The sequence below is a fragment of the Macaca thibetana genome, chromosome 1 (genome assembly GCF_024542745.1).
Source record: "Macaca thibetana thibetana isolate TM-01 chromosome 1, ASM2454274v1, whole genome shotgun sequence".
Taxonomy (NCBI): domain Eukaryota; kingdom Metazoa; phylum Chordata; class Mammalia; order Primates; family Cercopithecidae; genus Macaca; species Macaca thibetana.
In genome coordinates, this window is record NC_065578.1 from 60,892,456 (window position 1) to 60,916,343 (window position 23,888).

Below are 23,888 nucleotides of genomic sequence, written 5' to 3' on the forward strand. Positions count from 1 at the left end.
TAGTTAACATCACACGTTTGGAGTAAGATATGCTGTAAGTCACTGTAATGATTAAACCTTCAAGTTTTTTTTTAACACTGAACTGGTAAGTTTACTCCAGGAGTTTCTTTCTTTTCTTTCTTTCTTTCCTTCTTTTCCTTTCTCCTTTTTTCCTCCTTCCCTTCCTTCTTTCCTTTGCAGTTTCTATTTCCAAGGGTCTCACTGTGTTGCCCAAGTTGGTCTTGAACTCCTGGCCTCAAGTGATCCTCCTGCCTGGCCTCCCAAAATGTTGAAATTACAGGTGTGAGTCACCACACCCAGCCTCTTGATTTTTTTTTTTTTTGAGACGGAGTCTGGCTCTGTTGCCCAGGCTGGAGTGCAGTGGCCGGATCTCAGCTCACTGCAAGCTCCGCCTCCCGGGTTTACGCCATTCTCCTGCCTCAGCCTCCCGAGTAGCTGGGACCACAGGCGCCCGCCACCTCGCCCGGCTAGTTTTTTGTATTTTTTAGTAGAGACGGGGTTTCACCGTGTTAGCCAGGATGGTCTCGATCTCCTGACCTTGTGATCCGCCCGTCTCAGCCTCCCAAAGTGCTGGGATTACAGGCTTGAGCCACCGCGCCCGGCTGCCTCTTGATTTTTTAAAACAGCTTTATTGAGCTATAAATGACATACATTAAAATGACATACAATGACATCAATGACATACAATGACATAAAATGTACATATTTAAATGTACTATTTGATAAATTTGACACTTGTAAACACCTGTGAAACAATCACTATAATAAAAAAAAGAACATATCTGTCACCCCTAATAGTTTCCTCACGCCCCTTTGTAATTTCTATTTCTTGTCTCTCCTTGCCCCAGTCTTTCCCCAGCAAGCACTTATCTGCTTTCTGTCACTATAAATTTGTTAGTTCCTTAAACTTTTAAATATCGTCTCTGATCTGTTCTCTAATTTCCTTAAATGTATTACTCCAGGTGTAGGTAATATTTACCAGTTCCAAACAAAGATATTCTTCCCTTATCTAATATTTTATCTTAGCAGAAACCTCTCATGTTCATTTTTGTGAAGCATCCTTAAGAAGGGGTTCTGTAGCAAAATATCTAGATTTTCTTAAATTCCTTACTCTGTTATGGGTGTTATTACATTACTTTGCCAATAAACATATTTCTATGTCATTGTTTTAAATGGCGCATAGTATTCTGCTCTGTTATACACTGTACCTTAATTGTTTGAGACAGTTCCTCCCTAGTGAACATTTAGCCTGTTTCTAGCTTTTTTGATATTCATATGACAAATATTTATCAGAGTCTTACCGTCTGTCAAGTTCTGTTTAGGACACCAACTTGCATAAGACAGATGAGGCTTCTGCCTTTAAGAATGTATATTCGAGGCCAGGCACTGGCTTACGCCTGTAATCCCAACACTTTGGGAGGCCAAGGCAGGCAGATGACCTGAGGTTGGGAGTTTGAGACCAGCCTGACCAACATGGAGAAACCCTGTCTCTACTAAAAATACAAAATTAGCTGGGCGCATGCCTGTAATCCCAGCTACTCGGGAGGCTGAGGCAGGAGAATCATTTGAACCCAGGAAGTGGAGGTTGCAGTGAGCTGAGATCGCACCATTGCACTCTAGCCTGGGCAACAAGAGCAAAACTCCGCTCAAAACAACAACAACAACAAAAAAAAAACAGAGTGTACATTCCAGAGGAAGACTGAAGTGAATGAATAAACAAATCCCTGAGGCTAACAGATTTATAATTAGCACTATGAAGGAAAAAAAAAAAAAAAGCTATATTTAAGTAGGACTACTGCTTTTCATAACCATGAAGAAAGATTAAGTAAGTTTAGTTTTAAAATGGGATTTTTTATTTATTTTTTTCTTTTTTGTAGAAATGGGATCTCACTATGTCACCATGTTGTTTCTGCTGGCCTCAAACTCCTGGCCTCAAGCAATCCCCCCACCTCAGCCTGTTGAGTAGCTGAGTCTATGGGCACACACCACTGTACCCGGCAAAAAACTGAATTTTAGATTTTGTCTATAACTACTTTCATTGCAGTCAACATTGTATTACGTAGTTAAGAATTTTTTTTAAGGCAGTGATCATTTAAAATAAAAATGCCTAAATTTCTTAACCTTGGATTCTTAATAGAAATTAAAATTTATTTAAAATATTTATAAATTTTAAATTGGCCAGGCACTGTGGCTCTTCCCTGTAATCCCAGCACTTTGGGAGGCTGAGGTAGGAGGACAGCTTGAGCCCACGAGTTCAAGAGCAGCCTGTGCAACATGGCGAAATCCCATCTCTACAAAAAAATACAAAATTAAGTCAGGCGTGGTGGTACATGCCTGTAGTCCCAGCTGCTCGGGCAGAGCTGAGGACGGAGCATACCTTGAGCCCAGGAGGCTAAGGTTGCAGTGAGCCGAGATTGCACCACTGCACTCCAGCCTGGGCAACAGAGTGAGACCCTGTCACAAAAAAAAAGAAAAAGAAAAAATATTTTATTGCTTCTGATACCTAAAAGGATAACTTCTGATATCTAAAGGACCCAACTCCACAGCAAGGTACTCAAAGCATTTTATAATCGGACCATAGACTACCTCTGTAGGCAGTGTCACCTCCTGCAATGTTCTTCCTACACGATCAGCTAAATTATCCCCTCATCTCTCAGTGTACACCTATACACTTTACACATGCTGTTCCCTGCCATGCCTTCAACCTCTGTAATCTTTTCATCCTTCAAAACCTAGCTCAAATGTCACCACATCTAAGAACTTCCTTCAGTCAACTGCGTCAGTCCCTTTTCCTTACTCTCACAGCACTTTGTTATGGTTCTGTTATGGTGCTGTACCATAAATTGGCCTACTAACATGTTTATTTTATTTTTAACCAATATACACTGTGACCTTCATCATTATTTCCATATCATTTAGTTATTTAAATGTTGAATGTTTAATTAAATAAACAAGTATATATAGTACTTTATGACTTTTACTTAGGAACTTACAACACTGAGTTTTAGTACAGCTATCAGAAATATACCTACCATCAACCCCACAGTGAAGACTTCTCTTTGATCTTTTGTGGGTAGCAACATGGAAGAAATAAGGTTAGCTTTGCTAGCTAGAAGGCAGAGCATTCAAAAACTTTAAATTTGCTCAGTGAAGGGCTAATATAGAAGCAGACTACTACAGTAAATAAAGCATGATCTCTGGAGCCAGAAAATTTGGGTTCAAATTGAGGTCACTAGCTGAGTGTCCTTGGGTAAATCTCTTAATCTCGTGACAATTTTCCTATCCATAAAACAAAGATGATAACAACAAATATGTCACAGAATAAAGGAAAGCCTCTAGACTCAGTAAATCCCTTAACCTCTCTGGTGACAGTTTCCCTACCTGTTAAAGAGGATTTAAAGAGGATGATAAACTCAGAGGGTTGTAAGGCTTCAATAAGGGCAGGCATGTGAAAGTACTGTTTAAACAAAAGCTATCGTAAAATGTAAATAGTTTTCATAAGCATTAGTAACTACGGTAAATGTGATTACAGCAAGAAGGAAGATATAGAGAGCGGGGCTAAGGGTGATAGAAGTCAGGGCTCCCACTCCAGCTCAAGCTGGTCACCAAAGTTCCAACCCCAACTTGTTCTGAAAGAAGTGCATAGTTTTTTTTTTTTTTTTTTTTTTTTGAGACAGAGTCTTGCTCTGTCACCCAGGCTGGAGTGCAGTGGTGTGATCTCGGCTCACTGCAACCTCCGCCTCCCAGGTTCAAGCAATTCTCCTGCCTCAGCCTCCCGAGTAGCTGGGACTACAGGCGCCTGCCAACACGCCCAGCTAATTTTTTGTATTTTTAGTGGAGACGGGGTTTCACCGTGGTAGCCAGGATGGTCTCGATCTCCTGACCTCGTGATCCACCCGTCTCGGCCTCCCAAAGTGCTGGGATTATAGGCGTGAGCCACCGCGCCCGGCCCAAGTGCATAGTTTCTAATCCCAGGGCAGTGATGAAAGAGATTTGGGCAGAAGGAAATATTTTTTGGAGTGGTAGAGGATGTACATTTGTTCATAAAACATTTACTAAACATCCAGTGTGTGCCCAGCACTAGCAGTGACAGTTCCAGTCTACTATCTTAAGTAAATGCCTACACTATTTTCTGTGTGTTTTCATAAAGGTGAAAACAGGAAAAGAGTATTTCTTACCTAAGCTGAACTGTTGGGCTAATTGATAGCTCTATACTCACAGAAGAATGTTAACTACTCAACTCCAATTATACAGAACTTATAATAAATACACAGAGATTTAATCTATAAGAACACATACAATTCACTAAAATGTAGGTTTCATAAGGATTTTTTTTTTAATGAAACATACGCACCCAAGGCAGGGTATCCCAGGTAAAATCGATCTGCTCCCAACCATCCAAGAAAAAGAGACAATGCGACTGCCACTTTGTATGAATAGCCATTTCTGCAAAAAATTAAAATCTGAGTGTCATATTCATATATTTCCAATGTGGACATTTTAGAAAACAAAATTATTAACTACTACTTATTTGTTAATTGGTTCATTCACTCACTCAATTAATGTTTTTTGGATGCCTACTGTATGTCAGGCACTATTCTAGGCTACTGAAATGTATTAACGAATAAAAACAACAAAAATCCCTATTCCCGTGGAGCTCACAGGCTAGTGATAATAAGCAATAAACACAAATATATTTAAAAAGTAAATCATATGTTAGAAAGTCAAAAATGTTACGGAAAAAAAGAAGTAGAGCAGGCTGTGTAGAATGCCAGGAGCCATTTAAATGGCATGGTAAGAGTAGACCTCATTGAGAAGGTGATATTTGAGCAGAGACCTGAGGGAAGTGAGTGAGATGGCCATGCCATGCTTCTGAGGAAAGAGTGCCACAGGCAAAAGAGACAGGCAGAACTATCAATTTGAAGTCAAATTTCATCATGTAAGATCCCTGCTCATAATCCTCTTTCGTGTGTGTGTGTGCCTGTGTGTTTATTGGACTGCATATTTGTATGAGTTAGAAAAAGTAGTAAGTGGCCCAGAGATCCCGTTTATGTGTCTAACGTTATAAGGATGTCAAACTTTATGCTGAAGGCAGTAGCACCCCATCTACAATGGAATAGGGCGCCAAACTAGAAGCAGAAAAATAATTTAGAAGGCAATGCAAAAACTAACGCTGAAATCTAATGGGCAGTAACAGTGGGAGAAAGAAGTGAACAAAATTGGGAAATACTAACAAGGCAGAAGCAAACAGGCTACATGTGGGGAATAAGGGAAAAGGAGAAGTCAAGAATGACTCCAAGACGGGCACAGTGGCACACGCCTGTAATCCCAGCACTTTGGGAGGCCGAGGTGGGTGGATCACCTGAGGTCAAGAGTTCGAGAACAGTTTGGCCAACAGAGTGAAACACAGTCTCTACTAAAAATACAAAAATTAGCTGGGCATGATGGCAGGCATCTGTAATCCCAGCTACTTGGGAGGCTGAGTCAGGAGAATCGCTTGAACCCAGGAGGCGGAGGTTGCAGTGAGCCAAGATCGCGCCATTGTACTCTGGCCTGGGCAACAGAGTGAGACTCTGTCTCAAAAAAATAATAAAAAATAAGTAATGAATCCAAAAGTTTCTGCTTAAGAAACTGGGTAGAACTGGTGCCATTCAATGAGACGAAGGAGGAAAGAATTTGAAGAAAAAGAAAACAACTGCAATTTTAGACCTTATATATATAAAATATATATAAAGATGGTAATATATTGATATTCAATTCAATTTTATTTCTTTTTTTTTTTTGAGATGGAATCTCATTCTGTTGCCCAGGCTGGAGTGCAGTGGTGTGATCTCGGCTCACTGCAGCCTCTGCCTCCCAGGTTCAAGCGATTCTTCCACCTCAGCCCCCCGAGTACCTGGGAGTACAGGTGCGCACCACCACACCTGACTAATTTTTGTATTTTTAGTAGAAATGGGGTTTCACCATGTTGGCCAGGCTGATCTCAAACGCCTGGCCTCAAGTGAACCACCCGCCTTGGCCTCCCAAAGTGCTGGGATTACAAGCATGAGCTACCACGCCTGGTCCAATTCAATTTTAGACCCCTATATATATAGTATATAAAAGATAGTTAACATATTGATATTCAATTCAATTCAATTCAATTTTAGGACTTATATATATATGCAATATATATAAAGATTGCAATATATTTTATATGTTAGAGAGCTTAAGAAACAATGGGGCCAGATGTGGTAGCTCACTCCTATAATCCCAGCACTTTGGGAGGTTGAGGCGGTTGGATCATATGAGGCCAGGAGTTTGAGACTGGCAGCCTGGCCAACATGGTAAAACCCCATCTCTACTAAAAATACAAAAATTAGCCAGGCGTGGTGGTACATGCCTGTAGTTTCAGCTACTTGGGAGGCTGAGGCATGAGAATCGCTTGAATCTGGAAAGCAGAGGTTGCAGTGAGCCAAGATCACGCCACTGCACTCCTGCCTGGGTGACAGAGCAAGACTGTCTCCAAAAAAAACAAAAAAGAAAAAAAGAAAAAAAACAAAGGGAGAGTTGGGCACAGTGACATATGCCTGTAGTCACATGCCAGTGTGTCCAGCTCTCCCACTGTTGTGCCTAATGAATATTACCATATTTATATATATGTTATATATGATATAAAATATATAATTATATTATATATGAAGATGGTAATATATTTTACATTAAATATTATATTGCATATTTAAGATGGTAATGTTATATATATATTACTATATACAATATACTAGTATATATTATATATAAGCATATATATGTTTTACATAATTTTGTTTTTTTTTTTTTTTTGAGATAGAGTTTCGCTCTTGTCACCCAGGCTGGAGTGCAATGGCACAATGTCGGCTTACTGCAACCTCCACCTCCCGGGTTCAAGCAATTCTCCTGCCTCAGCCTCCCGAGTAGCTGGGATTACAGGTACCCGCCACCACACCCAGCTAATTTTTGTATTTTTAGTAAGACAGGGTTTCACAGTGTTACCCAGGCTGGTCTGGAACTCCTGACCTCAGGTGATCTGCCCGCCTTGGCGTCCCCAAGTGCTGGGATTACAGGCATGAGCCACTGTGCCTGGCTATTTATATATATTAAATCTGAGGTCTAAAATTGAATATAAAACATATCACCAACTTTTTATATGGCACATATATATACAAAGATGGTGAGAGAAGCCAAAGGGGTGGATGAATGAAAAAGGAAAAAGGACCAAGGACATCAAGACTTAAGGAAGAAGCAAAGAAATAAGAATGAAGGGACACAGAAGAGTGTTTTATACTATAAGCCAAAAAAAGAAAGTGTTTTAGGGTTTTTGTTTTTTTTTTTTTGAGATTTAGTTTCACACTTGTTGCCCAGGCTGGAGTGCAATGGCACAATGTTAGCTCACTGCAACCTCCACCTCCTGGGGTTCAAGTGATTCTCCTGCCTCAGCCTCCCAAGGAGCTAGGATTACAGGCGCCCACCACCACTCTGGGCTAATTTTTGTATTTTTAGTAGAGATGGGGTTTCACCTTGTTGGCCAGGCTGGTCTCAAACTCCTGGCCTCAGGTGATCCACCCGCCTCAGTCTCCCAAACTGTTGGGATTACAGGCCTGAGCCACTGGGCCTAGCCAAGAAAGTATTTTAAGAAAGCCAAGAAAGTATTTTAAGAAAGGAAACAGCCAGGCTGGGCACAGTGGCTCACACCTGTAATCCCAGCACTTTAGGAGGATGAGGTGGGAGGATCATTTGAGGCCATGAATTTGAGACAGAAAAGACTGGTCAACATAGTGACACCCTGCCTCTATACTAAAAAGAGAGGAGAGAGAAAGAAGGGAATAGCCAAATGCTGTAGAAAGATTAAGACATGGACTGTAAACATTCATTCGATATATCAACAAAGATTGCTGGTGAATCTCAGCATGGCCAAAAGCCATACTACATTAGACAGAAAATCCTGTAACAGATAAGTATTATCAAAACAACTTTTAAAAAGTTTGGCTGGGAAGGGAAATGAAATTAGAAAAGCAATTATCTATATAAGTAAATCACCCTAAAGAATAATCTGAAAACTGGTGGTATAGCAGAGATTAGTTATTCACCGAGCCATTTCTCTTTCTCTGTTGCCCAGGCTGGAGTGCAGTGGCACAATCTTGATCTCGGCTCACTGCAAACTCCACCTTCCAGGTTCAAGTGATTCTCATGCCTCAGCCTCCTGAGTAGCTGGGATTACAGGCACGCACCACCATACCCAACTAATTTTTGTGTTTTTAGTAGAAATGGGGTTTCATCATATTGGCCAGGCTGGTCTTGAACTCCTGACTACAAGCGATCTGCCTGCCTCAGCCTCCCAAAGTGCTGGGATTACAGGCATGAGCCACCACGCCCAGGCTCATTTCTCTTTTTTTCTTATGAATATACAGCTAACCTACATTTCCTAGCTCACCTTGCACTTAAGTGCAGCCATAACTGAGTTTTGGCCAGTGGAAGGAGGATGGAAGTGTACGCCATTTCCAAGTCTGGCCCATAAAATACTCCTATAAAAGTTTCCCTCTCCTCTTTCCCACCTGCTGGCTTAGTGGAAAGGACTCAAAGGACTACAGAAAGCAAAGCCACAAGATGAAAGGAGCAAGGCCCATTCGTGACTGCATGGAACAACTATGGCGTCACCAACACCACCCAGACCTCCAAGTTAACCCAAATGAAACTATGACATAATACTAATATAGATGGCCAGTGTAAATAGGTGGGTGGCTTGGTCATCAATCAGGATGGTTATCAGACTTTAGTTTCTGAAGAATACATTACAGAATATTTGCAATACTAAGATGAAGTTTTAACCAAGTATTAACCTATTATATATAGTTTTAAAAACAATATGCTAACAGGAGTACAAAGAAAATATGAAACTGGAAAAGGGACACCTAACGAATAAGAATGTATCACTGAGTCTTTTTCAGTAGCTGCACAGCAGCTGGCCTTTTGGTAGGCACGTACCTAATATCCCAATAAAGCAAAATTATTTATCAGGTTATCTTAGCTTTGCCATTCTTTTTTTTTTTTTTTTTTTTTTTTTTTTTGAGACGGAGTCTCGCTCTGTAGCCCAGGCTGGAGTGCAGTGGCCGGATCTCAGCTCACTGCAAGCTCCGCCTCCCGGGTTCAGGCCATTCTCCGGCCTCAGCCTCCCGAGTAGCTGGGACTACAGGCGCTGCCACCTCGCCCAGCTATTTTTTGTATTTCTTAGTAGAGACGGGGTTTCACCGTGTTAGCCAGGATGGTCTCGATCTCCTGACCTCGTGATCCACCCATCTCGGCCTCCCAAAGTGCTGGGATTACAGGCTTGAGCCACCGCGCCCGGCCTAGCTTTGCCATTCTTACCATCAAAATTACCCATCAGTCTAACTCCCACTGTTCTGATGAGCAATGCTCATTCTTTTTCTTTTATTTGGTTGAGACTGGATCTGGTTCTGTCAACAAGGCTGTAGAGCAGTAGCCATGATTTCGACTCTCGAGTAACTGGGACTACAGACATGCACCACCAGTTAACTTTTGTATTTTTTGGTAGGGATGGGGTTTTGTCATGTTGCCCAGCTGGTCTCAAACTCCTGAGCTCAAGCAATCCACCTGCCTTGGCCTCCCAAAGTGCTGGGATTACAGGCATGAGCCACCATGCCGAGCTGCAAATTCTGTCTTGAAATTGTAAACTTAGGCCGGGCGCGGTGGCTCACGCCTGTAATCCCAGCACTTTAGGAGGCTGAGGTGGGTGGATCACCTGAGGTCAGGAGTTCGAGACCAGCCTGACCAACATGGAGAAACCCCATCTCTACTAAAAATACAGAATTAGCCGGGCGTGATGGCCCATGCCTGTAATCCCAGCTACTTGGGAAGCTGAGGCAGGAGAATCGCTTGAACCCGGGAGGCAGAGGTTGTAGTGAGCCAAGATCACACCATTGCACTCCAGCCTGGGCAACAAGAGCAAACCTCCATCTTAAAAGAAAAAAAAAAGAAATTGTAAACTTTATTGTAAGAAGGGAATAAGCTGGCCAGTAGCCTTGGAATATCTAGTTTACCTGATGGTTATATTTCTTACCATAATTGATACCAATATCTTATAAGGGTCAGGCATGGTGGCTCATGCCTGTAATCCCAGCATGTTGGGAGCCTGAGGCGGGCTGATCGCTTGAGCCCAGAAGTTCGAGACCAGCCTGGGCAACGTGGTGAAATCCCATCTCTACTAAAAATACAAAAATTAGCCGAGCTTTGGGGCATGCACCTGTATTCCCAGCTACTTGGGAGGCTGAGATGAGAGGATGCCTTGAGCCTGGAAGGTTGAGGCTGCAATGAGATATGATTGTGACACTGCACTCCAGCCTGGGCTACAGAGGAAGACTCTGTCTCAAAAAAAATAAATAAGCCGGGCGCGGTGGCTCAAGCCTGCAATCCCAGCACTTTGGGAGGCCGAGACGGATGGATCACGAGGTCAGGAGATCGAGACCATCCTGGCTAACACGGTGAAACCCCGTCTCTACTAAAAAATACAAAAAAAACTAGCCGGGCGAGGTGGCGGGCGCCTGTAGTCCCAGCTATTCCGGAGGCTGAGGCAGGAGAATGGCGTGAACCCGGGAGGCGGAGCTTGCAGTGAGCTGAGATCCAGCCACTGTACTCCAGCCTGGGCGACAGAGCGAGACTCCGTCTCAAAAAAAAAAATAAATAAAAATAAATAAATAAATAATACTTATGAGTATGACTAGTGCAGCTCAGTTGTATGCAGCCTAATCCATTTTGAGACACTGAAAGAAAAATCAGCAACAACTTGGAAATTAAGTAACAGGCCATTCTGGTATTAGCATTACAAATGATATAAACCTGTAAGTTCCAGCCTGAGTGGTTAGCTGTTCTCAACAGATGATTTTCTTACTATAACCTATATCTTGGACCAGCATTTAACACATCAGTTGTTTAGAATGTTTAAGGTAGAAATATCTATAAATTTAAATATTAACTAAACCTTATTTTTTAAACTTACCTCTGTAACAGAAAAAAAATGAAACTATATCTAAGTACACTGGAAACTATTCCTTTTTAACAATTTTTACTCGACTAATGCGAAATCTTGGAACCCAAGAAGATCAGTGGTAGGCTTAGGATTATATAGCAAGATGTAATCCCCTTGCTGTATAAAAAGCCCCTCATTAAATCAATGAGGTAGGATCAAAAGGAAAGACAGAACGCTAAAAGTTCTTGCAAAGAATTCTAATGACTTGTAGCAATAGTCTAATGGTAGTTTATTTCTTTTTTTTCTTTTTCCTTTTTAAGGTCCAATTCATCTGTACAGTGGTTTATTTCTTGAAACAACGAAAACTAAGTGCCATCGAATAGAACTGTAACAACATACAGTTTTAGGCTGAAAATATAATGCCAATAATTAAAAATAGGTAACACTAAATCATGTTTTTGGTACAAAGCAGGAATATAAGAATGAATAATAAGCTTTAGCAGAAAGAGAAATCAAACTTAAAAGTCCTTTTTGAAAAATTTTTAATTTTAATTTTTTTAGAGACAAGGTCTCACTCTGTTACTGCGATTGTAGCTCACTACAACCTCAAACTCCTGGGCCCAAGTAATTCTCCCACCCCAGCCTCCCAGTGGCTAGGACCACAGGCAAGCACCACCTCACTGGGCTAATTTTTGTATTTTTTGTAGAGACAGGGTCTCCCTACTTTGCCCAGGTTGGTCCCCAACTCCTGGCCTCAAGTGATTCTCCTGCCTTGGCCTCCCAAAGTGCTGGGATTACAAGAGTAAGCCACCACACTAGGTCTAAAAGTCCTTTAAACAGAGAAATTCCTAACAAAAGAAAGCCGTTTGTCTTAGTATACCAAACTGATCATTTTTGTTGTTGTTTTTATAAAAGACAGTATCTCACTATATTGCCCAGGCTGAGCTTGAACTTCCGAGCTCCTCTGGCCTCAGCCTCCTGAGTAGCTAGGACTATAGGCATGTACCACTGTGCCCAGCTAGCCAAACTGATAACTTTTGAATTCTGTTTAACATTACCATTCATCATCCATATTTATTACAAAGAATAAAACGAAGTTTAAAATGCCCTTTATGTGCAAAAAATTAGTGTTTTTCTGATACAATAGGTACACAATTGCTATTTGTACTCTAGAAATCTCCCACATTTTGAAGACAATTTTTTCATAACTCAGTGGTATAAACTGATTGACCTCAATTAACATGGCATGAAGCCATTTATAGTCTTTATTTGTCCCACATACTGGACTGCTCAGCTCTACTTGATTTGATAGACTTGTAGCAATAGTCTAATGGTGGTTTATTTCTTTTTTTTCCTTTTTCCTTTTTAAGGTTCAATTTATCTGTACAGTGTTTTATTTCTTGAAACAATCAAAACTAGGTGCCATCAAATAGAATTGTAACAATATACAGTTTTAGGCTGAAAATATAATGCCAATAATTTAAAAAAATACACACTTATAATGCATTTATAAAAAAAAATACACACTTGGCTGGGTGTAGTGGCTCATGCCTGTAAATCTCAGCACTTTGAGAGGCCGAGACGGGAGAATCATGTGAGGCCGGGAGTTCGAGACCAGCCCTGGGAAACATACGGAGACCTCATCTCTACAAAAAAATTAAAAGTTAGCCAGGCATGGTGGCACAAACCTGTAGTCCAGCTACTTGTGGGGCCGAGGTGGGAGAATTGCTTAAGCCTAGGAGGTCGACGCTGAAGTGAGAAGTAATCATGTCACTGCACTCTAGCCTGGGTGACTGAGCAAGACCTTGTCTCAAAAACCAAAAAACAAACACTTAAAGGTTTTCTGACACAGGCAAAAAGATAAAAGATATATTTTCAGGATAGTCCCCATAAATTATCTCATCTCTTGATGCAATTAAGATATAATATAGGCAAGTAATCTGAAAATTTAAGTGTCAGTAATGTACTTACACATTTCGGCAAGATATGGGCTTGAAAAAACCAACTTCATTCCCAGTAAAATGTGTTTCATTGCCACTGGAATCCTTACAAGTTATGTTAGGTGCTGGAAAACAGGAAACTGAAGGCAGAAAAAGTCAAGAAACTGTTTTATTTTTTTCTGTAGAGACAGTGTGTAATTGTTATTTCTAAGACTAGCAAATATGTTATAACAAACTACCTGCCAATATAATATGACACAAGCCTTTAATTTTAGACAGGAAAAGTGACATTATGTATGTACTTACATGCAAGATAAATATAAAATGGTATAGTAGTCTCTTAACACAAAAATACAAGAGTTGCCACACTGGATTAGATGCATGGCTAATCTAATTCAATCTCCTGCCTCTGATAAAGGTACCAAGGGAAGAAATGTACAATATTACTGCCCTTTACTTCATCTCCAGAATTAAGAACACCGCTCAAATTTTTGTTGGTAATTCGTTGGGCAATTTATCTATTAAATTATTTTAACACAATCTGAGTTTGTATTTTTAGCATATATCAACTATCATAGATAGTTGCTGCCATAAATTATTTTCATTGATTCTAAATGTATTTGTTTCTTGATTCCCTCTGGGGTTTGATATAGTAGATTATTTCAGAATTTAAGCAATCTTGATCCTTCCTCATAACCCAGATGACATAATAAGAGGAAGCAACACTTATAGACTCAGGCAAGCACTGCCTTAACAGCTTTATAGCCTCATAATGCAAAGAACAAGACCTTTGGAATAAGAACAACTTATTTGGACATTGCTCCTTTCAGAACCTTGGATTCTTTATAGGTAAAAATAGTACCAAAGGGCTGAGTGCAGCGGTTCATGCCTGTAATCCCAGTACTTTGGGAGGCTAAGGTGGGCAGATTAGGAGTTTGAGACCAGCCTGGGCAACATGGCGATACTCCATCTCTACAAAAAAAATACAAAACTTTGCCAAGCATGGTGGCTTGTGCCTGTGGTCCCAGATACTTGGGAGGCTGAAGTAAGAGATCACTTGAGCCTGAGAGGCAGACATAGCAGTGAGCCAAGATTGTGCCACTGCCCTCCAGCCTGTGTGACAGAGCAAGACTGTCGAAAGAAAAGAGAAGAGAGAAGAAGAGAAGGAAAGAAAAGGAAGGAAGGAAGGAAGGGAAGGAAGGGAGGGAGGGAGGGAGGGAGGGAGGGAGGGAAGGAGGGAAGGCAGGCAGGCATATGTTGTGTAAAGCATAGCGCTTGGTTAGAAAAGGTATTCAAAAAGTGTTTAGGGGCCAGGTGCAGTGACTCATCCCTGTAATCCCGGCAATTTGGGAGGCCAAGGAGGGAGGATCGCTTGAGCCCAGGAGTTTAAGACAAGCCTGGGCAAGATAGTGAGACTCTCTCTCTAAAGAAAAAAAAATTAGCCAGGCATGGTGGCATGTGCCTGTGGTCCCAGCTACTCAGGTGGTTGAGGCAGGAAGATCTCTTGACCCTAGGAGATCCAGGCTGCAGTGAACTATGATCCTGCCACTGCACTACAGCCCGGGTGACAGAACAAGGCCTCTCTCTACCCCACCCCCCACCTCCCACACCCCTACCCCCCAAAAAAATATATATATATACACACACAAAAAAAAGAGAGCTAGGTTCCCCACTCTAGGAAATCAAGAAATTTAACACTTAGAAGACTAAAAAAGAAATGAATATAACATTTTAAGTGGCTATAAAATTAACATAAGATTTTATTATATGAAATTAATCAATTCAAAAGAAGCCTACAACCCTAGAGTTTGTTTAGACATACTTTATAACGATTTCATTTCATCCTTGTAAGAAAGAAGAACTTATTAAGTAAGCAAATTCATAATATTTTTCCTTTCACAAACAGGAAAACTGAGATTCCAAGAAATTAAATGAGTTGACTAAAGAGCAAATAATACTCTCTAAATCCTAGACTGAAACTCATTACTCTTAATCAATACTCTTTCCATTATATCATAATTATCCCACGCTAACACTGATTTCAGCAATAAGCAAAAATAAACAAATCAATATAACAAGACCAAAGAAGCCAGTTATCAATAAATGTTAACTAGCAAAATTAAGCAACATGCTACAAGCCTGCAAATGATTCAATTTGCAGTTTTCTTGCAAAAAGGTGTGGTTCTAACCAACGTCTAGGATTTACATAACATCAATTGAAGCCAATAACTACACAGTATTCATTATAAAAAGCAGCAATGTGGCTTTTTTTGTTTGATTGGTTTCTTTTTAGAAACAGGGTCTCACACTCTCTTGCCCAGGATGGAGTGAAGTGGCATGATCACAGCTCACTGTAGCCTCAAACTCCTGGGCTCAAGACATCCTCCAGGCTCAGACTACCAAATAGCCAGAATTACAGGCACACACCACCACCACACCTGGCATAGAAAGGAGCGACGTTTTTCAAATACAGAAATGCTAAACCAGAAATAATGTAATCAGACAATGAAGTTTCATAACAATAAAAAAAAGGACTAAATTTAGCCTGGGCAACTCTGCAAAAAAATACTTAGCTGGGACTGGTGGCGCATGTCTATAATCCCAGCTACTTCGGTGGCTAAGGCAGGAGGATCGCTTGAGTCCTGAAGATGGAAGCTGCAGTGAGCCGTGATCCCACCACTGCACTTCAGCCTGGGCTACAGAGCAGCAAGACTGTGTCTCCAAAAACAACAACAACAACAAAAAAAAGCCAGGTGTGGTGGCTCACACCTGTAATCCCAATATTTTGGGAGGCCGAGGCAAGTGGATTGCTTGAGCTCAGGAGTTAGAAACCAGCCTGGGCAACATGGTGAAATCCCATCTCTACAAAAGAAATGCAAAAATTAGCCGGGTGTGGTGAGGCTAAGGTAGAAGGATCACTTGAGCCTGGGAGGTGGAGGTTACAGTAAGCAGAGATCCTGCAACCGAACTCCAGCCTGAGTTACAGAGTGAGACCCTATCTCCAAAAAAAAAAAAAGAGAAAAAAAAAATAAAGTTGGCAAGAGCCAACCCCATCTCCATATTTTTAGCATTAAAAGAGTTCTACTCTGAGAGTGCTAGATTTGGAAAATAATCATTTTGCAACTATCAGAGTAAAGAATAGTTCCAAGGAACACTTTTTCTATTTTATGGAATGAAGTGTTGACCATTCTATAAAAAAAGAATAGTTCAGGCCAGAATCATTAATGGGATATAAATCTGGGGGTGGTAGGGAGATATCTGCATGGCCTTAATGAGTATCCCTTTAGATTATTTATAATTGCGAAGAAAAAAATACTAACTATACAGTAGAAAAAGCTAAGTGATAAACAATTAGCATCACCAAGGAGAAAGAGATACTTATCATGTGCCCCCAGATGCGAGATGTTGGGAAGGACACTCCATCAATTACGTTATTTTACAGCGTGGAATGTATACCCTAAGTCTAATCAAAAGGAAATATCAAACAATCCCAATGAGGAACACTCTATTAAATACAGGGAGGCTGTAGGCATCAAACATGCAAGTCAATGCCATAAAAGACAAAGAAAGTTGTGGAAATGTACCAATTTAAAGAAAACTAAATGTAAAATCTGATTTTAGGATCCTGTACTGGGAGAAAATGCTAAAAAGGCATTATTTGGGTCATCTGATAAAATAAGAATATGGATTAGATTAAAGCATATGTATTAATATTAAATTTACCAAAGTTTATAACTGAACTGTATTTATGTTAAGAAAATATTTCTATTTTCATTTTTTTATTTTTTACTGATTTATTTCTTGGAGGCAGGGTCTTGCTCTGTCATCCAAGCTGGAGTGCAGTGACACAATCAGGGCTCACTGCAGCCTCACCTCCCTGGCTCAGGTAGTCCTCTCACATCAGCCTCCCAAGTAGCTGGTACTACACTTGCGCGCCACCATGCCTGGCTAGCTTTTTGTATTTTTTGTAGAGACGGGGTTTCACCACATAGCCCAGGCTGGTCTAGAACTCCTGGGTTCAAGTGATCTGCCCACCTAAGCCTCCCAAAGTGCTAAGATTACAGGTGTGAGCCACCACATCTGATCTGGAACATCTCTAAAGAAAAACACAGATTTATAGGGGCAGAAAAAAGTATATACACAAACAAATTGAGAGAGAGAAAGTATGTTAACAATTGGTCAATCTGGGTAAAGAGTATATAGATGGAGGTTTTTTTGTTTGTTTGTTTGTTTGTTTATTGAGATGGAGTTTCACTCTTGTTGCCCAGGCTGGAGTGCAGTAGTGCAATCTTGGCTCACTGCAACCTTAGCCTCCCAGGTTCAAGCGATTCTCCTGCCTCAGCCTCCCAAGTAGCTAGGATTACAGGTGATTTTGTATTGTTTTTTTTTAGTAGAGACGGGGTTTCTCCATGTTGGTTGGGCTGGTCTTGAACTCCCAACCTCAGGTGACCCACCAGCCTTGGCCCCAAAGTGCTGAGATTACAGGCGGGAGCCACTGCGCCCAGCCTACGGTGGAGTTCTTTGTACTACTCTTATTCTTCTAACTTTTCTGTAGGTTTGAAACTATCTCCAAATAAAAAGATAAAAAATAATATACTCTTTGAAACACTAATTTACAGTCAGAAGCTAGAATAAATAGTGGTTACCCACTGAGGCAGAGTAGTGACTATAAAAGACTATGAAGAGGGCTTCTGGCATGTTAATAATGTTGTTTCTTGATCTGGAAGCATTTACAGGTGTGTCATTTGTGAAAATCATTTGAATTATACCTACATGCACTTTTCTGTAAAAATACTATAATACAAACTTAAGAAAATAAAGAAGACTTCTATCAAAGGACCATAGCAAAATTTTCTGGAGGTAAAATCTAAATATTTTTTGTATTTCAGTGACAGAAAAATTGAAAATACTTGCTGATATGTGTGTATATAACCCAGACAGAACACTTCTTTGTTTTTTTTCTTTTTTTAGACAGAGTCTGGCTCTGTCGCCCAGGCTGGAGTGCAGTGGCGTGATCTTGGCTCACTGCAACCTCCGCCTCCCAGGTTCAAGCGAGTCTCCTGCCTCAGCCTCCCAAGTAGCTGGGACTACAGGCGTGTGCCACTACACCTGGCTAATTTTTCTATTTTTAGTAGAGACAGGGTTTCACCATGTTGGCCAGGCTGGTCTCAAACTCCCGACCTCACATGATCCACACACCTCAGCCTTCCAAAGTGCTGGGATTACAGGCGTGAGCCACCTCGCCTGGACTGACAGAACACTTCTTAAGGTCAGGGATTATGTCTTCTTTTGCAGATCACCTATACTGCTTAGCAGATGCCTGCCATGTAATAATTTCTTAATAAATAAATATAAATAAATGAACAAATTCTCAATCAATAACAATATTTTGTAATATAAATTGTCTTAACTCAATAATTAAATTTAGTTTTAAATTATTCATTACCAATAAATACTTTCTCAATAAACAAATGTGCTTGTTGGATGATACTGAGCTAACCAGGAACCGTTTTAAGATCACATCAATTTATTGTCGCAGATGAATTTCCTTGCCTTTTGTCCCAATTCCTACTCACTAGCTCCAAACTCCCCTCTGTAAAACACTGCTCACGTTCATCCCTACCCAAACATTAGTTTATGAAAATTAAACAGCCAGATGTCGTGGCTCATGCCTGTAATCCCAGCACTTTGGAAAGCCAAGCAGGTGGATCGCTTGAGCCCAGGAGTTCCAGACCAGCCTGGGCAACATGGAGACATCCCACCTCTACCCACCCCCCACAAAAAATACAAAAAATTAGCTAGGTGTAGTGGCATGTGCCTGTAGTCCCAGCTACTCAGGAGGCTGAGGTGGGAGGATCTCCTGAGCCTGGGACGTGGAGGTTGCAGTGCGCGAGGACGGTGCCACTGCAGTCTAGCCTGGGTGACAGAGTGAGATCCTGTCTCAAAAAAAAAGAAAAAGAAACAAGAAAATTAGGCTGGGCTCAGTGGCTCACGCCTATAATCCCAGCACTTTGGGAGGGCAAGGCAGGTGGATCACCTGAGGTCAGGACTTCAAGACCAACCTGGCCAATATGGCAAAACTCTGTCTCCAGTAAAAACACAAAACTTAGCTGGGCTTGGTGGTGCACGCCTATAATCCCAGCTACTTGGGAAGCTGGGGCAGGAGAATCACTTGAACCCGGAAGGCAGAGGTTACAGTGAGCTGAGACTGCGCCACTGCACTTCAGCCTGGGTGACAGAGAGAGACTCTGTCTCAAAAAAAAAAAAAAAAGAAAAGAAAGAAAGAAAAGTAAACATAGTTTGAGAATTTCACAATAGTTCTTCATATACTCAGTGAAAAAAACAAAGGAAAAATAATTTTGGCTAGAAGAATGACAGAGATCACTTAACTCACACTTTTCACAACTCTTAATATTTTTCTCCTATGTCAGAACCAAAAAGCATGTTTCATGAGCTATTTTGATATCCATCTCCAATCAGGACTTAGAATTGATTCACCATAGCTAGCCCACGAGCTTTTGTGTGTTTTAAAAAAAGGCAACGGCCGGGCGCGGTGGCTCAAGCCTGTAATCCCAGCACTTTGGGAGGCCGAGACGGGCGGATCACGAGGTCAGGAGATCGAGACCATCCTGGCTAACACGGTGAAACCCCGTCTCTACTAAAAAATACAAAAATCTAGCCGGGCGAGGTGGCGGGCGCCTGTAGTCCCAGCCGCTCGGGAGGCTGAGGCAGGAGAATGGCGTAAACCCGGGAGGCGGAGCTTGCAGTGAGCTGAGATCCGGCCACTGCAGTCCAGCCTGGGCAACAGAGCAAGACTCCGTCTCAAAAAAAAAAAAAAAAAAAAAAGGCAACTAGCTGGGCACAGTGGCTCATGCTTGTCATCCCACCACTGTGGGAGACCAAAGCAAGAGAACTGCTTGAGCCTACGAGTTCAAGACCAGGCTGGGCAATATAGAGAGACCCTCATCTCTACAATTTAAAAAAAAAAAAAAAAAAAAAAAAAAAGCCGGGAAGCCGGTCCTGGTGGCTCATGCCTGTAAACCCAGCACTTTGGGAGGCCTAGGCAGGCAGATTGCTTGAGCTCAGGAGTTTGAGACCAGCCTGGGCAACATGGCGAAACCCTGTCTCTACCAAAAATACAAAAAATAAAATAAATAAAATAAAATAAATTAGCTGGGAGTGGTGGTGCACATCTGTAGTCTCAGCTACTCCAGGGGCCAAGGTGGGAGGATCACTTGATCCTACAACGCAGAAGTTGTAGTGAACAGAGATGGCACCACTGCACTCCAGCCTGGATGACATAATGAGACCCCCAGAAAGAAAATAATATATGCCTTATATAGGAGACATTGCTTAGTATGTATACATTTATTTTATTTAGATATATTACATTTAAAGAAAATGTTTTTCCCCCGCGAGACAGAGTTTTGCTCTGTCATCCAGGCCAGAGTGCAATGGCACAATCTCGGCTCACTGCAACCTCCACCTCCCGGGGTTTAAACAATTATCCTGCCTCAGCCTCCCGAGTAGCTGGGATTACAGGTGCCCATCACTGCACCCGGCTAATTTTTCTATTTTTAGTAGAGACAGGATTTCACCATGTTGGCTAGGCTGGTCTCGAACCCCCAACCTTGTGATCCGCCTGCCTCAGCCTCCCAAGGTGCTCGGATTACAGGCATGAGCCACCATGCCTGGCCATTTAAAGGAACTTTGTAAGTAATCCTTTCCTTTGTAGTTAACTTATAAATATCCTTTGATTTGCCTGTTTTACACTTCAAAGTCTTTTATATCGTAGCTTTCAGAACACAGAGAATAGAGTTACACATAAAGAAGAGTTAGTTCTCAAATAGTTGTTTCAATCATTCATATGAAAGATGCTAGAAATCTGTGAATACTATTGTAACTCAAGCATCTCGCTTCATACTGGGAAGCTGGCAGCCAGCTGTCTCAAAAAAAGAAAAAAAAAGCATTTTTCTAGCCTACAGGGTGTTTTTTTGTAGATATGGGGATTTCAAAGGAAATTATACAACTGAAAAGAATTTCTGCCCCAAAAGAAGTCTGCCCTCCTGCCCTCCAGTTAGGTGTCTTCTGTAATAAAATGTTGAATCCACTTAAGAATTATTGATAAATTTATAAACATGTAAAAAATCATTTTGGTGCCAACTGAATGCTAAATACACACACATAGGCCGGGCGTGGTGGCTCACGCCTGTAATCCCAGCACTTTGGGAGGCTGAGGCAGGCGGATCACAAGGTCAGGAGATCGAGACCATCCTGGCGAACACGGTGAAATCCCATCTCTACTGAAAATACAAAAAAATTAGCCAGGCGTGGTGGTGGGCGCCTGTAGTCCCAGCTTCTAGGGAGGCTGAGGCAGGAGAATGGCGTGAACCCAGGAGGCGGAGCTTGCAGTGAGCCGAGATCGCGCCACTGCACTCCAGCCTGGGCGACAGAGCGAGACTCCGTCTCAAAAAAAAAAAAATACACATAAACACACACCCCAAATCAAACAAATATAATCAAATATAAACCAAAGTAATATAATCAAAGTAATAAAAATGACATTTATCAAAGCGACAGAAACGATAGTGATGAAGTTGCTGGGAAGCATCAAGGACTTGTAGGTATTATGGTACTAGCCAAGAACTATCAGGTAAGTATTCACAGATGATGTAAGTGGAGAGCTAAAGGAAAATAAAAGGAAGACTTTCCATGTGAGGGAATGATATGCTTATTCATTTAGGGAAAATAAAGTATATAAGTACACTTGCCTAACTGAATCTGGGAACATCCACGTCCGGCCCTATTTTTGTTTACATGGTGAAACTTCACCATTTCAGAACAAGTAGAATTCTTTTTTAAATTAAATACTGACAGCCCCTAGCTAGTTCTCCAATTTTAAGTTACTCTGGTAACTGAGTAATAATGTTATAATTTAGAAAAAATGCATTTATTAATTGCCCTTAGTGATCATACATTGACCTATGAAATAATGTTTTCAAAATTATTTTTAAAGACATGTTTCTGGAAGTCTTACCATGAGCTGTGTAGTTTGTACAGTTAACTGGTTCTTGCGTAGCATCATTTATTTTTGGATCTTTACAAATATATGTAAAAAAAAGTTAAGGAAATATGGACTACATTCCAACACAACACATTATCATGCCTTTACTATTCATATTATATACTCATGTTGATATTCACATGTAAATAAAGGCTGCTAGTTTGTCCAAGTCAATAAGCATATGTACAAATATACTTTTAGTATTGCTAAATAATACTTGAGGCAGGAGGATCACTGGAGCCCAGGAATTCGGGAAGAACAGCCTGGGCAACATAATGAGAAGTCTGTCTCTACAAATAATATAATAATACATAAACATTACAATAAACCTTTAAGTTTGTGCCATAATTATCCACGCTTTTACTCATGAGAAAACAGAGTTCAAATAAGTCATCCAAGGTTACAAAATGCAACAGAAATTTGTCCACTGAGGTGGCTCATGCTGATGGGGATGCGGATCGCTTGAGACCAGGAGTTCAAGACCAGCCTGGCCAACATGGCGTAAACCCCGTCTCTACTAAAAATACAAAAATTGCCCGGGTGTGGTGGCGCATGCCTGTAGTCCCAGCTACTCAGGAGGCTGAGGCAGGAGAATTGATTGAACCCGGGAGGCGGAGGTTGCAGTGAGCTGAGATCGCGCCACTGTACTCCAGCCTGGGCATAGAGCGAGACCCTGTCTCAAAACAAAAGAAACATAAAACAGAAAGAAATTTGTCCACTGGCAGTCTAGCATCTCATGAAGTGTGAGGATAACAGGAGGTAATATACATAATATACATAAAGTTAACGATAAATGGGCAACAACACATCGGCTAGATCGTTACTACTTGTCTTCCCCCTAGGAAGAGGTGGCAAACATTTACAGGGTAAGAGACTACCCATCTTTGTATTACTAGTGTCTAGAACGGGGCCTGGCATACTTCAGGATCTACATGTTTTATTGAACAAGTAAGCACACTGATAAAAAAGAAAAAAAAAAGTGGATCAGAAGAGGAAGCGCCAATGACTAGTAAAATCATAAGGAAATCACAAAAGGTGGCCTCTGGCCCTGCAATCTCCACAACTCTGTTTACCTTCAGGGATCCTTCAGTCATTAGAAGCCACAGATCAGGTTATCGTTTTCACTCAGTACAGCCCTAGCCAGTCCTGAGGGCAGCGACCCACCTGCGACCCCAACTCTACCTCGCCTCCATGGGGAGTGCTCCCCACAGAGGATATTGTCCCACTTTGAGGTCCTCGCACTTAGGCGACTCCTCGCCCCCGGCAGAGGTGGCAACAGCCCCCCAGGGTCCTGTAGTGACTGAGACGAACCACAGGACACCGAGGAGTCTAGCAGTCGCGGCCTCCGGAGCAGACGAACCTGACGGCCACGCGGCCGCCATCTTGGAGACCGACACTTCCCTCGCCTCTTCCGCTTCCGCCTCCGCCCAGGAGCCGGAGGGAGAAGGGCAACAGGGCGACGTTCTTAAAGGGACCTCGCAAAGGATAGAGGCCAGTTCCCTCGCTTCGGAGACCCTTTTAAAATATGCATGTACCCTGTCCCTCGGGACGAATTTTGCCCCTCGAACCCTTGGAAGGAGCTAAGGTTGACCTTTGAGTGCTGGAGGAAGGAAACGACTAGTTGAGGCAATCAGGTGCTTCACCCGCTTCTCATTCCCGTGCTCTTAGCTGAGGCTTCTGGATCCTCTGAAAGTGCCAGCGGCGCCTGAGGTTGGAATCAATGCTTTCCTGACATCATCGCAATTAGCCCTGATAGGATTTGGGTTTACAGATAAGGAACAAGGCTCAAAGACGCTGAAACACACTGACCTTAATCACTAAGTGACTCAGTCGGAATGAAATTGATGTTTGCCAGATTTCAGATATATGCTCTTACTAATTG

The 23,888-nt window shown here is 41.6% G+C and overlaps 1 protein-coding gene across 1 annotated transcript in view; it reads right to left on the reverse strand.

Moving 5' to 3' along the window:
* TM2D1 (TM2 domain containing 1) overlaps nt 1-23,432 on the reverse strand; it is a 40,023-nt gene extending 16,591 nt beyond the window's left edge. Inside the window, exons 1-4 of the mRNA XM_050804353.1 lie at nt 23,221-23,432; nt 21,980-22,049; nt 12,974-13,082; nt 4,355-4,446 (exon numbers count right to left, since the gene is read on the reverse strand). Coding sequence (XP_050660310.1) covers nt 4,355-4,446; nt 12,974-13,082; nt 21,980-22,049; nt 23,221-23,388 — 439 coding nt within the window. The 5' untranslated portion in view covers nt 23,389-23,432. The remainder of the gene's footprint in view (nt 1-4,354; nt 4,447-12,973; nt 13,083-21,979; nt 22,050-23,220) is intronic.
* Nucleotides 23,433-23,888: the final 456 nt, after the last annotated feature.